At 45.6% G+C, this 14,201-nt stretch overlaps 1 protein-coding gene across 1 annotated transcript in view; it reads left to right on the top strand.

Annotated features, from left to right (window-relative positions):
* The first annotated feature begins 628 nt into the window (after window positions 1-628).
* cfap20dc (CFAP20 domain containing) overlaps window positions 629-14,201 on the top strand; it is a 158,434-nt gene continuing 144,861 nt past the window's right edge. The window contains exons 1-2 of the mRNA XM_033037345.1: window positions 629-649; window positions 1,807-1,893. Coding sequence (XP_032893236.1) covers window positions 629-649; window positions 1,807-1,893 — 108 coding nt within the window. The remainder of the gene's footprint in view (window positions 650-1,806; window positions 1,894-14,201) is intronic.

Raw genomic sequence — 14,201 nt, 5'->3', positions numbered from 1 at the left:
GCACAGACACCCACCGGGCCCGGCACAGACACACCGGGCACAGACACACCCGGCACAGACACCCACCGGGCCCGGCACAGACACACCCGGCACAGACACCCACCGGGCCCGGCACAGACACACACCGGGCACAGACACACCCGGCACAGACACACACCGGGCCCGGCACAGACACACCCGGCACAGACACACCCGGCACAGACACACCCGGCACAGACACACCGGGCACAGACACACCCGGCACAGACACACACCCGGCACAGACACACACCGGGCCCGGCACAGACACACCCGGCACAGACACACACCCGGCACAGACACACACCGGGCCCGGCACAGACACACCCGGCACAGACACACACCGGGCCCGGCACAGACACACCGGGCACAGACACACCGGGCACAGACACACACCGGGCCCGGCACAGACACACCCGGCACAGACACACCCGGCACAGACACACCGGGCCCGGCACAGACACACCCGGGGCTGGCGGGGCTGTGACATTCCCGGGGCCCGAGCAGAGACAGGCCGGGGACAACCCGGGACAGACCCAGGGCAGACGGGCCCGTGACATTCCCGGGGCCCGGGCAGTGACAGACCCGCCCGCCCCCCGGCCTCTGCACCATGTTCAAGGGCGAGTACCAGGTAATGAATGCCCACCACGCTGCATCTCCGGGCAATGCCGGAGACAACCACCCCGCACACAGTAACAAACCCCTCTCTGTTGGAAGGAGCTGCATCACCTATCCATCTTCTCCACAGATGCTGCCTGACCCGCCGAGTTACTCCAGCACTCTGTGTCCTTTTGTGTAAACCAGCACCTGCTGTTCCTTGTGTAGGGTGGACTTGTAAAAGTCGGACCATTGGATTTCTTGGGGAACCGAAGTTACCTGTCCACTTAGTCGATAAACTAGTTCAACTTTTCTATTTAGTAAAACAATTTTATCTTCTTACTTAATGTAATAATCATAATTTACCTTTCACCTTAATAAAACAACCTTACCTTTCTACTTAATATATTAAACCATTTTTATCTTTCCACTTCATGTAACACACAAATTTCACCATTTCCACCATGTAATAAAACAATTTTGCATTTCCATTTCAAAACTAATTTTCCTTTCTACTTGGGTTAATCAACCATTTTTACCTACTACTTAATAGACCCATTTTACATTTCTACGCAAAGCTATTTTTGCCTTTCTTCGTAACATGATACAACGTTTATACTATTTGAAGCACAGCGTTTTGTGTTTATTCTTGCAGCTCTAGGTAGATACATTAATGTAGATACGTATGTATCTGATGATGATGTATGTTTATGTGAATAGTGTTGGTGTGTGTCTTGGTTCTTTTATTGTATGGCTGCAGAAATTAAATTTCGTTTGAACCTCATGTGAGGTTCAAATGACAAATAAAGGTATTGTATTGTATTGTATTGTACTATTAGCGGAATAATCTGTAATACTCTGCAAGTTCGTGTTTCCTAATGTACACAAAAAAGCTGGAGAAAATCAGCGGGTGCAGCAGCATCTATGGAGCGAAGGAAAGAGGCAACGTTTCGGGCTGAATCCCTTGGGAAATAGGTAACGTTTCGGGCCGAAACCCAAGGGTTTCGGCCTGAAACGTTGCCTATTTCCTTCGCTCCATAGATGCTGCTGCACCCGCTAAGTTTCTCCAGCTTTTTTGTGTACCTTCGATTTTCCCGCATCTGCAGTTCCTTCTTAAACATTCGTGTTTCCTAATGACTGATTTAGGAGAAAACGCTTTATTAAGTTGGAAAACTTTCTTTTTAAATAAAGGGAGGAGCCTTTGTAGAAATCTTCAGCTCGCAAGGCAAAGACCCGGTTGCAAAATGGAAACTTTGTGGAAACCCTACAGTCCAGAAAGTAAGTTATTGGCAACATTAGGAGTTATGTTTTTTGTTGTGAAATATTGGCTTCCATTATTATATTTAAAAACCTTGTATTTACTGCATCTGTTTGGCATACATTTGTTTATAATATTTTAAGTAAGTAAGTAAGTACGTTTATTGGCCAAGTATTCACATACAAGGAATTTGCCTTGGTGCTCCACCCACAAGTCACAACATGACATACAGTGACAGTTACGAATGACTTTATAAGAGCAATGCTTTATTTAAATTTTAATATAAACAATTGGTGGCACAAGACTTGCCTACCTAGATATTATTTCAGAATATCCCTCAGTATATCTCACCCGATGAAGTAGGTTTAAAATGTGCCACTGTTGAACGACAAGAAACGGACTAACTGTGCTAATTTGACCGCCACACGTTACTACAGATCAGATTAAGAAAATAGCAAAGTAATAACACTTTTGGACAGGTACTTGGATAGGACAGGTTTGGAGGGATATGGGGCCCAACGCAGGCAGGTGGAGCGAGTATAGATGGGTCATGTTGGTTGGCACGGGCAGGTTGGGCCGAAGGGCCTGTTTCCACACTCTAAGAATATGGAGACACAAGAAACTACTGATGCTGAAACCTTGTGCAAAAATAAAACAAAAGGCTGGAGGAAGTCAATGGATCAGGCAGCATCTTTGGATCACAAAATATAAAGATAAATAGCAAGTGATACAGGGGAGGGGTGGGAGTGGATAGTTGAAACAAACAATTCTGTTTAGTTTGAGTTTAGAGACACAGCATAGAAACAGGCCCTTAGGCCCACTGAGTCCATGCCGACCATCGATCACCCTTTCACACTAAATCTGTGTAATCCCACTTTCACATCTACTCCCTACCCACCAGCAGCCAATTAACCTTGAAACCTGCTCGTCTTTGGGATGTGGGAGGAAAACTGAGCAAGTTTATCGGCAAATCGCTGAGTTCCCGACTCTGGCTGAAGACTACTGGTAATGAAGGCTCTCGGGTGCCTTATAGATACCAAGTAATGTCCTGGCAGAATGTAACTGTAGTCAGTGATCAGTGATCATCTGAACTGCAGAGTGGCAAAATGTCACAGTGTGTAGATGTGTAAGAAGGAACTGCAGATGCTGGTTTAAATCGAAGATAGACACAAAATGCTGGAGTAACTCAGCGGTTCAGGCAGCGCCTCTGGAGAGAAGGAATGGGTGACGTTTCGGGTCGAGACCCTTTCATCAGACTGATGTCAGGGGAGTGGGCGGTACATGGATAAGTAAGTGTGTAGATAAGGAAGTGTAAGGTGTGAAAACAGGTCGAAGGGAATGGAGGTCAAGGAAAATGTGGAATAGATCACTGTTAGTTGGGAGAAGGCAACAACAAAGCAAGCAGAGGTAAAATGTTTAAGAAAGAACTGCAGATGGTGGAAAAATCGAAGGTAGACACAAATGCTGGAGAAACTCAGTGGGTGAGGCAGCATCGATGGAGCGATTTAGAGACATTTCGGGTCGAGACCCTTCTTCAGACTGATGGGGGGGGGGGGGGGGGAGATGAAAGGAAGAGGTGGAGGAGACAGTGGGCTGTGGGAGGGGAAAGGAGGGAGAAAGCAAGGACTACCTGAAATTGGAGAAGTCAATGTTCATGTCGCTGAGGTGTAAACTACCCAAGCGAGATAAAATGTAGTCGGAGACAGTAAGACTGGTCGGGGGAAAGGGGGGGAGTGGATGGAGAGAGAGGGAAAGCTAGGGCTACTTGAAGTTGTACAGTGATCATATACAGTGCATACATATGTATTTGATTGGGATGGGGGTGCGGTGTTGAGATGCGGGGTAAATGAAGTAAGGTTATTTGCGTTGTCATTTCATTAACGATGAAATATACAGATGAGAGAAACTTCCCGAATGACCCCTTTGGTGTCCCATAGAATAGATTCTCTGATCATTTCCATTTCTTCGGATTTTCTTTTGATTTTCTGTGCGACGTGCCCATTGATGTTGTTTGATTGGGCTCTTGTCCTGACCCGGGCTCTGCTCTGTCTGAATACATGAAAGCAGATTCCCTCTAATGTCTAACATCAAGCCCTTGAAGTTATTTTCATTTTTCACTTTCATTTCTGGTTTTCCCTTTTTTGGATACAATCACAACCTGAGTGAATGCAGGATAAGACACTTGCGCAGATTTAGGGGCAGCCACGGTAACAAAAACTAACATAAATAACCTTCCCCTTCCCATCTCTTCCTTAATCCACGTCGGAGTGGTACTTTCACCGTCATCAACTTCAAATTATTTTTTGCCAACCTGATTGATATTGTTGTCAGCGACACTAAATTTACCCGTGGCCGCCTGCATAACTTTACTTTGTAACGCCATTAATATATCAGCTACATAAAACTGACAGAACATCAAAGATGAAATCTCACAGATAAATTGTGTCAGATAACTCTACCTTTATGCATATAATCAATGGAAGTGGCAACAGTTTGTATCCCTTGTTGTCAAGCCATGGTTTCAATTCATGTTTAATGATGTCTTCAAATCTTGTGCCATCTCGGGGTCCTCTCTGCAGCTTGTGTAGCTGGTTGTATTTCTGTGGGTTTTAAAAAAATGCAACATTGTCAATGGCTAGGGTCAATAAGTTTTGGCTATTTGCCATCTCATCTCTGCAATTCATTGTGTTAAGCATGAATCAGAATGATGCACCTCCTTGCACTGCCCTGTGCTACAAGGCTCAGATCTATATTCTGCACTCTGTATCCTTCCCCCTTGGCTCTATCTATTATACCTAGTTTGGACTGTTTAGACAGGTCGGGCAGCATCTGTGGAGGGAATGCATAGGTGGCCTTTCATGTTGGAATCTTTCTTAGAAACATAGAAACATAGAAAATAGGTGCAGGAGTAGGCCATTCGGCCCTTCGAGCCTGCACCGCCATTCAATATGATCATGGCTGATCATCCAACTCAGTATCCTGTACCTGCCTTCTCTCCATACCCCCTGACCCCTTTAGCCACAAGGGCCACATCTAACTCCCTCTTAAATATTGCCAATGAACTGGCCTCAACTACCTTCTGTGGCAGGGAGTTCCAGAGATTCACCACTCTCTGTGTGAAAAATGTTTTTCTCATCTCGGTCCAAAAGGATTTCCCCTTTATCCTTAAACTGTGATCCCTTGTCCTGGGCTTCCCCAATATCAGGAACAATCTTCCTGCATTTAGCCTGTCCAACCCCTTAAGAGTTTTGTAAGTTTCAATCTTCTAAATTCTAGCGAGTACAAGCCGAGTCTATCCAGTCTTTCTTCACATGAAAGTCCTGACATCCCAGGAATCTGAATTCTTCAGACTGACGAGGGGGGTGAAAGCTACGAAAGAGAGATGAGGGCAGGACAAAGCCTGGTAAGTGATAGTCTGAAGAAGGGTCTCGACCCGAAACGTCACCCATCCAGACATGCAGCCTGTCCCGCTGAGTTACTCCAGCTTTTTGTGTCTATCCTGGTAAGTCAGGGGTTCCCAACCTTTTTCGTCCCGTTTACCCCTGGCAACTTTAATAGCACATAACAACGTTATTTCACTTATTTATGAACAACTAATGATGAACAGATATCGGTATACCAGAACCAAACACAGTGAAACAAAAAGTACAAATACATATCAGAATCAACAAATTTACCCCCTGGGAAGGCAAAATTCACCCCAGGTTGGGAACCCTTGTGGTAAGTGATAGGTGAATGCAGGCGAAGGGGGTGGGGGATGACAATAGACAATAGGTGCAGGAGTAGGCCATTCGGCCCTTCGAGCCAGCACCGCCATTCAATGTGATCATGGCTGATCATCCCCAATCAGTACCCCGTTCCTGCCTTCTCCCCATATCCCCTGACTCCGCTATTTTTAAGAGCCCTATCTAGCTCTCTCTTGAAAGCATCCAGAGAACCGGCCTCCACCGCCCTCTGAGGCAGAGAATTCCACAGACTCACCACTCTCAGTGAGAAAAAGTGTTCCCTCGTCTCCGTTCTAAATGGCTTACTCCTTATTCTTAAACTTGGGCCCCTGGTTCTGGATTAAACTGTGGCCCCTGGTTCTGGATGGTTTGATTGGCAGATGGGTGGAGTCAGTGACAAAGGCTGTTGATGTCAAAGTGAAAAACGGGTGTCAGATAGGGAGAGGAGGAGTGAAATGTGAAGTCAGAGGGAGGGATATATGTGGAAGAGGGCAAATGGATATGAGGAACCAGATTAGGCTTTAGAGATGCAGCTCGGAAACAGGCCCTTCGGCCCATCGAGTCCACACCGGCTGATACTATCCTGCACACCAGGGACAATTTACAATTATACCATGCCAATTATCCCACAAAACTGTTCAGTTTAGTTTAATGTCACATGTACCGAGGTACAGTAAAAGGGTTTTGTTGCTTGCTAAACAGTCAGTGGGATAACTGTACATGATTACAATCGGGCCATTTGCAGGCCTGTGGCTGTTTGGAGTGCAGGAGGAAACCGGAGCTCTCGGAGAAAACCCAGGCAGGCCACAGGGAGAAGGTACAAACTTCCTACAGACAGCACCCGTAGTCAGGATCGAACCCGGGACTCTGGTTCTACTGCTGCTCCACGGTGCCACTCTATAGGATGGGAGGTGAGTGTAGGAAGGGCCTAGAGATAGTCAGATGTGCAGCTTTGATGTTCCCTCACGTGCCATATCTAATGTGTAAGGCAGTTTCCCACATATTATATGTTTCACTATGCTGCTGCTAGCTGCTTTAAACATACTGAAGAAGGGTTTCGGCCCGAAACGTCGCCTATTTCCTTCGCTCCATAGATGCTGCTGCACCCGCTGAGTTTCTCCAGCATTTTTGTGTACCTTCGATCTTCCAGCATCTGCAGTTCCTTCTTGAACACTGATTAATATACTTGTTTGCCAAACCCCCCTCAAACAGTTTTTACTGGGTGGTGTTAATTTTGTACTGTTCATTTACTGTCTGAGCCAAAAGTGCCCAATCCTAAACAGCACTATGTCCATTGTCAGCGGGGAGCTCAGCTCCATCCTATTTTAGTGGCAGCTTGAGACCAAATCAATATAGTAAATTAATTGGATTAAATAAGAGGAGACAGACAAACTGCTCATTAATCAGTTGTTCTAAGCTCCCAGGGGCTTGGGCAGCCGACAAGGCAGAGTGATAAACTGGTAAATGCAACTAAAAGGAAAAGTTTCACCCAAGTCTTAAATCAGCTTTGGATAAATAAGTGTATTTATCATCTATTCGCAGTCAATGGTGGATAATCTAGCTTTAGAGGTTGTGTTATATCTTCCATTCACTCTGGAAAAGTAATAAGTAAAGCCCACCTCTTTGCCTAAAGGTTTAGATGTTTACAGTTGTGGATTTTGCAGAGTAATTTTAATTTGTTTTGAATTCCACACTCAGACATGTCGCCTGTATGGCCGTGAGTACTCGCCTTCTTTTTCTTCTTTCGTGTGGCGTGCACAGCCTAAAGTTGTTGGACAACTTGTTCTATTTGATCTTCCATTTGTGCACGTCGAGTTGATTGCATTAGTCGAAACAGGGCGGACCACGTGAAGGTTGCAATCTTCCACCCCATGAGTAGTCGCCCAAAGAGTCGTACCTTTTTCTGGTCGCTGCTGGATTTTCAACACGTTGAAAATTTTCGGCCTCCTGCTACGACTATGACGGGTGCCGACAAGTGGGACGGGCCCTTAAGGAAATAAACATGCTGGTACACTGTGTGTAGGAAAGAACTGCAGATGCTGATTCAAATCGAAGTTGGACACAAAATGCTGGAGTAACTCAGCGGGACAGGCAGCATCTCCGGAGAGAAGGAACGGGTGACGTTTCGGGGTCGAGACATCAGTCAGAAGAAGGGTCTCAACCCAAGACATCACCCAATCCTTCTCTCCAGAGATGCTGCCTGACCCGCTGAGTTACTCCAGCATTTTGTGTCTATGCTGTTGCTGATAGGGGTAGGGGGCGCTGCTCTGGCAGCAGCCATGTCATGCAGCTCGTCAGTTTTTCAACCTTTTTTTATTTTTTTAGTATGTTTTAAAGTCTGCATTTAATGTTTCTTCGTGTGTTTTATGTGGGGGGTGGTGTGGGGGGGTGAGGGGGAAACTGCTTCGGTCGCCTCCACCACGGAGAGGCGCGTTTTTCCAGGTCGCCTCCCCCGTGGCCTAACATCAAGGATCGACGCGGCCTTTCCCGGAGACGCGCCCGGGGCTTCAGCGGCGAGCGCAGCGTGGACTCTCGGCGTGGAGCGGGTGAGCCCTCGCTGGAGGGGAGCGCTCCGTTTCGCTGGCCCGGGGCAGCCGGCAGCCTGAAGTCGCAGCCTGAAGCCGCGGTCTGCAGAGCTCCAGCTGGTGCGGCGTCTACAGCCCAGGATCTCACGTTGGGGACCCGGGGGAAGAAGAAGCCATCACTGCCGGCCCGCGGCCGACTTCTACCGCGGGTGCGGCATGGACCTACCATCACCCCTGGAGGGGAGCTTCGACCGCTGGCCCTGCAGTCTACGGTGCTTCTGGCTGCGGCGGGGACTTTAAATGTTGACCGCCGGTCTGCGGCCTACAACAACTTAAAGCCGCGGTCTCCGGTGAGGAAGAGCCGATCCTGGACTGACTCTGGACTCTGGTCCTGACCACGGGGGGGAAATGGAGGAGGACTGGCCAAATTTTGTGCCTTCCACCACAATGATGAATGCTGTGGTGGATGTTTGTGTTAGTTTTATTGTGGTTGTGTGTTCTTTATTATTGTATCGCTGCAGACAACCCAAATTTCCACCAGCCTGGCTGTGTGGCAATAAATTATATCTAATTCTATCTAATCTGATACACTTGCAGCTACTGGAGTTTGGTGGAGAATTGAAATGGCAAAGCAACAGGAATCACACTACACTGTAGTGGACTCAATGGATACACTCTGCAGTTCTCACCCTTTTGTGTTTCCTCTCCCCAACATCAAGGGGCAACGTTGAGATTTCTGTGCCGTGTTTCAGTTCTGTCCACCACACTCTTCAACACAATTGGGAAAACAAAGGATACTGTGGGCATTTATTATCACTTGCACCAAATGGTGTTGTGAATTTTGACTTGCCGATGCAGCACACGAATAAAGATAAGACACAACATTAAAGAATTTAACAATAAACATAAAAACATCCCCCACAATAGTTCCCACTGTGGGGGAAGGCAGCAAGGTCCAGTCCCATCCCCTGTTCACCCATAGTCGGGCCTATCGTGGCCTCCGCAGCCAGTCCGATGTTTTCAGGCCCTCTGGCCGGAAAGCTGGAACTCCGGCGTCGGGTGAACACTCCTCAGCGGCTTGGAAATGTCTGGAAAATGGATAAAGTGAAGCATCTTTTGAACTGGCCTCACAATGAAATATCTGAGATTTGTTGTATGATATTCTCCATGTATATTAAGCCGTAGTTACTGTTTCATAGTTCTGTCTAATCCCAGAGAAATATTTTAAAACAATGTATTTTATTGTGTTCGGATGGGTGACGTTTTGGGTCGGAATCGTTCTTCAGACCGGTTGTAGGGGTGGAACTGAGGAAGGGTCCTGACCCCAAACGTCACCTCTCCACGGATGCTGCCTGACCTGCTGAATAGCCTGAGCTGAACTGAACCATCCTATCACCAACTGGAAAACGGTCCTACCTATCATCTACCTTATTGGAGAGCCTCGGACTACCTTTCATTAGACTTTACTGGAAGTTATCTCGCACTAGGTGTTATTCCGTTTATCCTGTATCTGTACACAGTGGACGGCATGATCGGTTTGTTTTTTTAGTTTGGTTTAGTGCGTAAACGGGCCCTTCGGCCCACCCGAGTCTACAATGACCAACAATCCCCGCACATTAGCGCTACCACACACACTAGGGCCAATTTACATTCATACCAAGCCAATTAACCTCAAACCTGTACATCTTTGGAGTGCAGGAGGAAACCAATGATCTCAAAGAAAACCCACGCAGGTCACAGGGAGAACGTACGAACTCCGCACAGACAAGCACCCGTAGTCAGGATGGAACCCGGGTCTCTGGTGCTGTGACGTAGTAGCTCTACCGCTGTGCCACTGTGCCGCACACCTGTAATCATGTATAGTCTTTCTGCTGACTGGTTAGCACGCAACAAGAAAGCTTTTCACTGTACCTCGGTACACGTGACAATAAGCTAAACTAACAGGCCTGTCCCACTGTACGAGGTAATTCAAGGGTTCTCCCGAGTTTCCCCTGATTCGAACTCGGAGAATTATGTTAATTATGTTAATAGCCGTTCGTAGGTACTCGGGGCTCTCGTGGACATTTTTCACAGTGCCGTTAGCATTACGAGCCGCTATGGGACATCCACGAGCTCCGACGTAGCCACTACGTACATTCTGCGTACTTACCACGAGTTTTATTTTATTTTTAATCTCGGGGGATCTCTTCAATTACCTCGTACAGTGGGACAGGCCCTTTAATCAAACTTCAGCCAGTCTAAGAATAAAGGGGAGGCCATTTAAGACTGAGGTGAGGATATTTTATTTCTCCCAGAGAGTTGTGAATTTGTGGAATTCCCTGCCACAGAGGGCAGCGGAGGCCAAGTCACTGGATGGATTTAAGCGAATTAGATAGAGCTCGAGGGGCTAGTGGAATCCAAGGATATGGGGAGAAGGCAGGCACGGGTTATTGATTGGGGCCGATCAGCCATGATCGCAATGAATGGCGGTGCTGGCTTGAAGGGCCGAATGGCCTCCTCCTGCATCTATTTTCTATGTTTCTATGTTTCAGCACTTTGTGTCTTTCCTTAATAAACCAGCATCCACGGGCCCTCATTACTGACTTTGTTCTTTGGCATTTCATTTTGCACTTTAATTACAACAGGTACAACATTTGAATTCTGTAATTAATTAATAATTATCTGTGTCAACTTAGTTTGATGAATGCGATGATCTTGTCATGTAATTAGATGCTCTGTGGACTTAGTAACCTTACAGTTGTCGGATGCATGGAAGCATTCGAACATAAATTCTAGGACATTTAGGTATGACCTTACAGCGGGAGATAAGGCGTAAAAACATTACAAGGCTTTGTAAATAGTAAATTTAACTTTCCATTTGTAACTTCCTGGTTTAACATTCAAACAGGTATGTGCATTTGTCTTGGAGATAACTCGCCAAATGGTATAAAATCATCCTTCATCCCAAATTTAAATTGGAGAAAAGCCATAATCCATTTTCCTGTACAGACTATATGTGTCTGAGAAACAGATTTATTTCTTGGTTATAACGTTCTAGGTTTTTACAGATGCTAATCCATTAACTCTGTGTTATTTCCCTTTCTTATTGTGCACCAGCCTTTTTTATTTTGTAGAAGTTCGATGAGCATAGTCAGAATCTTTCTGTTTTTGTTTTTGTTTCTGGCTAACGGAATCAAGGGATATGGGGAGAAAGCAGGATTTATTTTGGATAATCATCCTGATCGTATTGAATGGCGTGCTGGCTCGAAGGGCCGAATGGTCTACTCCTGCACCTATTTTCTATGTGTAGGAAAGAACTGCAAATTAGGTTTTAAATAGAAGGTAGGCACAAAATGCTGGGGTAACTCAGCGGGACAGGCAGCATATAACCATATAACCATATAACCATATAACAATTACAGCACGGAAACAGGCCATCTCGACCCTTCTAGTCCGTGCCGAACACGTATTCTCCCCTAGTCCCATATACCTGCGCTCAGACCATAACCCTCCATTCCTTTCCCGTCCATATAACTATCCAATTTATTTTTAAATGATAAAAACTAACCTGCCTCCACCACCTTCACTGGAAGCTCATTCCACACAGCCACCACTCTTGAGTAAAGAAGTTCCCCCTCATGTTACCCCTAAACTTCTGTCCCTTAATTCTCAAGTCATGTCCCCTTGTTTGAATCTTCCCTACTCTCAGTGGGAAAAGCTTATCCACGTCAACTCTGTCTATCCCACTCATCATTTTAAAGACCTCTATCAAGTCCCCCCTTAACCTTCTGCGCTCCAAAGAATAAAGCCCTAACTTGTTCAACCTTTCTCTGTAACTTAGTTGCTGAAACCCAGGCAACATTCTAGTAAATCTCCTCTGTACTCTCTCTATTTTGTTGACATCCTTCCTATAATTAGGCGACCAAAATTGTACCCCATACTCCAGAATTGGCCTCACCAATGCCTTGTACAATTTTAACATTACATCCCAACTTCTATACTCAATGCTCTGATTTATAAAGGCCAGCACACCAAAAGCTTTCTTTACCACCCTATCTACATGAGATTCCACTTTCAGGGAACTGTGCACAGTTATTCCCAGATCCCTCTGTTCACCTGCATTCTTCAATTCCCTACCATTTACCATGTACGTCCTATTTTGATTTGTCCTGCCAAGATGTAGCACCTCACACTTATCAGCATTAAACTCCATCTGCCATCTTTCAGTCCACTCTTCCAACTGGCATAAATCTCTCTGTAGACTTTGAAAATCTACTTCATTATCCACAACCCCACCTATCATAGTATCATCTGCATACTTACTAATCCAATTTACCACACCATCATCCAGATCATTGATGTACATGACAAACAACAGTGGACCCAACACAGATCCCTGTGGCACCCCACTAGTCACTGGCCTCCAACCTGACAAACAACCATCCACCATTACTCTCTGGCATCTCCCATTCAGCCACTGTTGAATCCATCTTGCTACTCCACCATTAATACCCAACCATTGAACCTTCTTAACCAACCTTCCATGAGGAACCTTGTCAAAGGCCTTACTGAAGTCCATATATAAAACATCCACTGCTTTACCCTCATCAATTTCCCGAGTAACCTTTTCAAAAAATTCAAGAAGATTAGTCAAACATGACCTTCCAGGCACAAATCCATGTTGACTGTTCCTAATCAGACCCTGTTTATCCAGATGCTTATATATATTATCTCTAAGTATCCTTTCCATTAATTTGCCCACCACTGACGTCAAACTAACAGGTCTATAATTGCTAGGTTTACTCTTAGACCCCTTTTTAAACAATGGAACAACATGCGCAGTACGCCAATCCTCCGGCACTATTCCCGTTTCTAATGACATTTGAAATATTTCTGTCATAGCCCCTGCTATTTCTACACTAACTTCCCTCAATGTCCTAGGGAATATCCTGTCCGGACCTGGAGACTTATCCACTTTTATATTTCTCAAAAGTGTCAGTACTTCCTCTTCTTTGAATCTCATAGTTTCCATAGCTACTCTACTTGTTTCCCTTACCTCACATAATTCAATATCCTTCTCCTTGGTGAATACCGAAGAAAATAAATTGTTCAATATCTCCCCCATCTCTTTTGTCTCTGCAGATAGCTGTCCACTCTGACTCTCTAATGGACCAATTTTATCCCTCGTTATCCTTTTGCTATTAATATAGCTGTAGAAACCCTTTGGGTTTACTATCACCTTACTTGCCAAAGCAACCTCATATCTTCTTTTAGCTTTTCTAATTTCTTTCTTAAGATTCTTTTTACATTCTTTATACTCCTCAAGCACCTCATTTACTCCATGCTGCCTATAATTATTGTAGATCTCCCTCTTTTTCCGAACCAAGTGTCCAATTTCCCTTGAAAACCATGGCTCTTTCCAATTTTTACTATTTCCTTTCAACCGAACAGGGACATAAAGATTCTGTACTCTTAAAATTTCACCTTTAAATGTACTCCATTTCTCTTCCACATCTTTCCCATAAAACAAAATGTCCCAATTTACTCCTTTTAAATCCTTTCGCATCTCCTCAAAGTTAGCCTTTCTCCAATCAAAAATCTCAACCCTAGGTCCAGTTCTGACCCTCTCCATAATTATATTGAAACTAATGGTATTGTGATTGAAACTAATGGTATTGTGAGTCTGGAGAGAAGGAACGGGTGACGTTTCGGGTCGAGACATCAGTCTGAAGAAGGGTCTTGACCAGAAACGTCACCCATTCCTTCTCTCCAGTGATGCTGCCTGTCCCGCTGAGTTACACCAGCATTTTGTGTCCACCATCTATGTTTCTATGTGAGGGCGGTCGCGGTGGCGCAGCGGGAGAGTTGCTGCCTTACAGGGAATCCAGCGCCGGAGGCCCGAGATTGATCCCGACTATGGGCGCTGTCTGTACGGAGTTTGTACGTTCTCCCCGTGATCTGTGTGGGTTTTCTCCGAGATCTTCGGTTTCCTCCCACAATCCAAAGACGTGCAGGTTTATAGGTTACTTGGTTTGGTAAATATAAAAAATGTCCCTAGTGGGTGTAGGATAGCATTAATGTGCACGGCCCTGACCCGGT

The sequence above is a fragment of the Amblyraja radiata genome, chromosome 18 (genome assembly GCF_010909765.2).
Source record: "Amblyraja radiata isolate CabotCenter1 chromosome 18, sAmbRad1.1.pri, whole genome shotgun sequence".
NCBI lineage: Eukaryota > Metazoa > Chordata > Chondrichthyes > Rajiformes > Rajidae > Amblyraja > Amblyraja radiata.
This window is presented reverse-complemented; position numbering and strand designations above follow the sequence as displayed.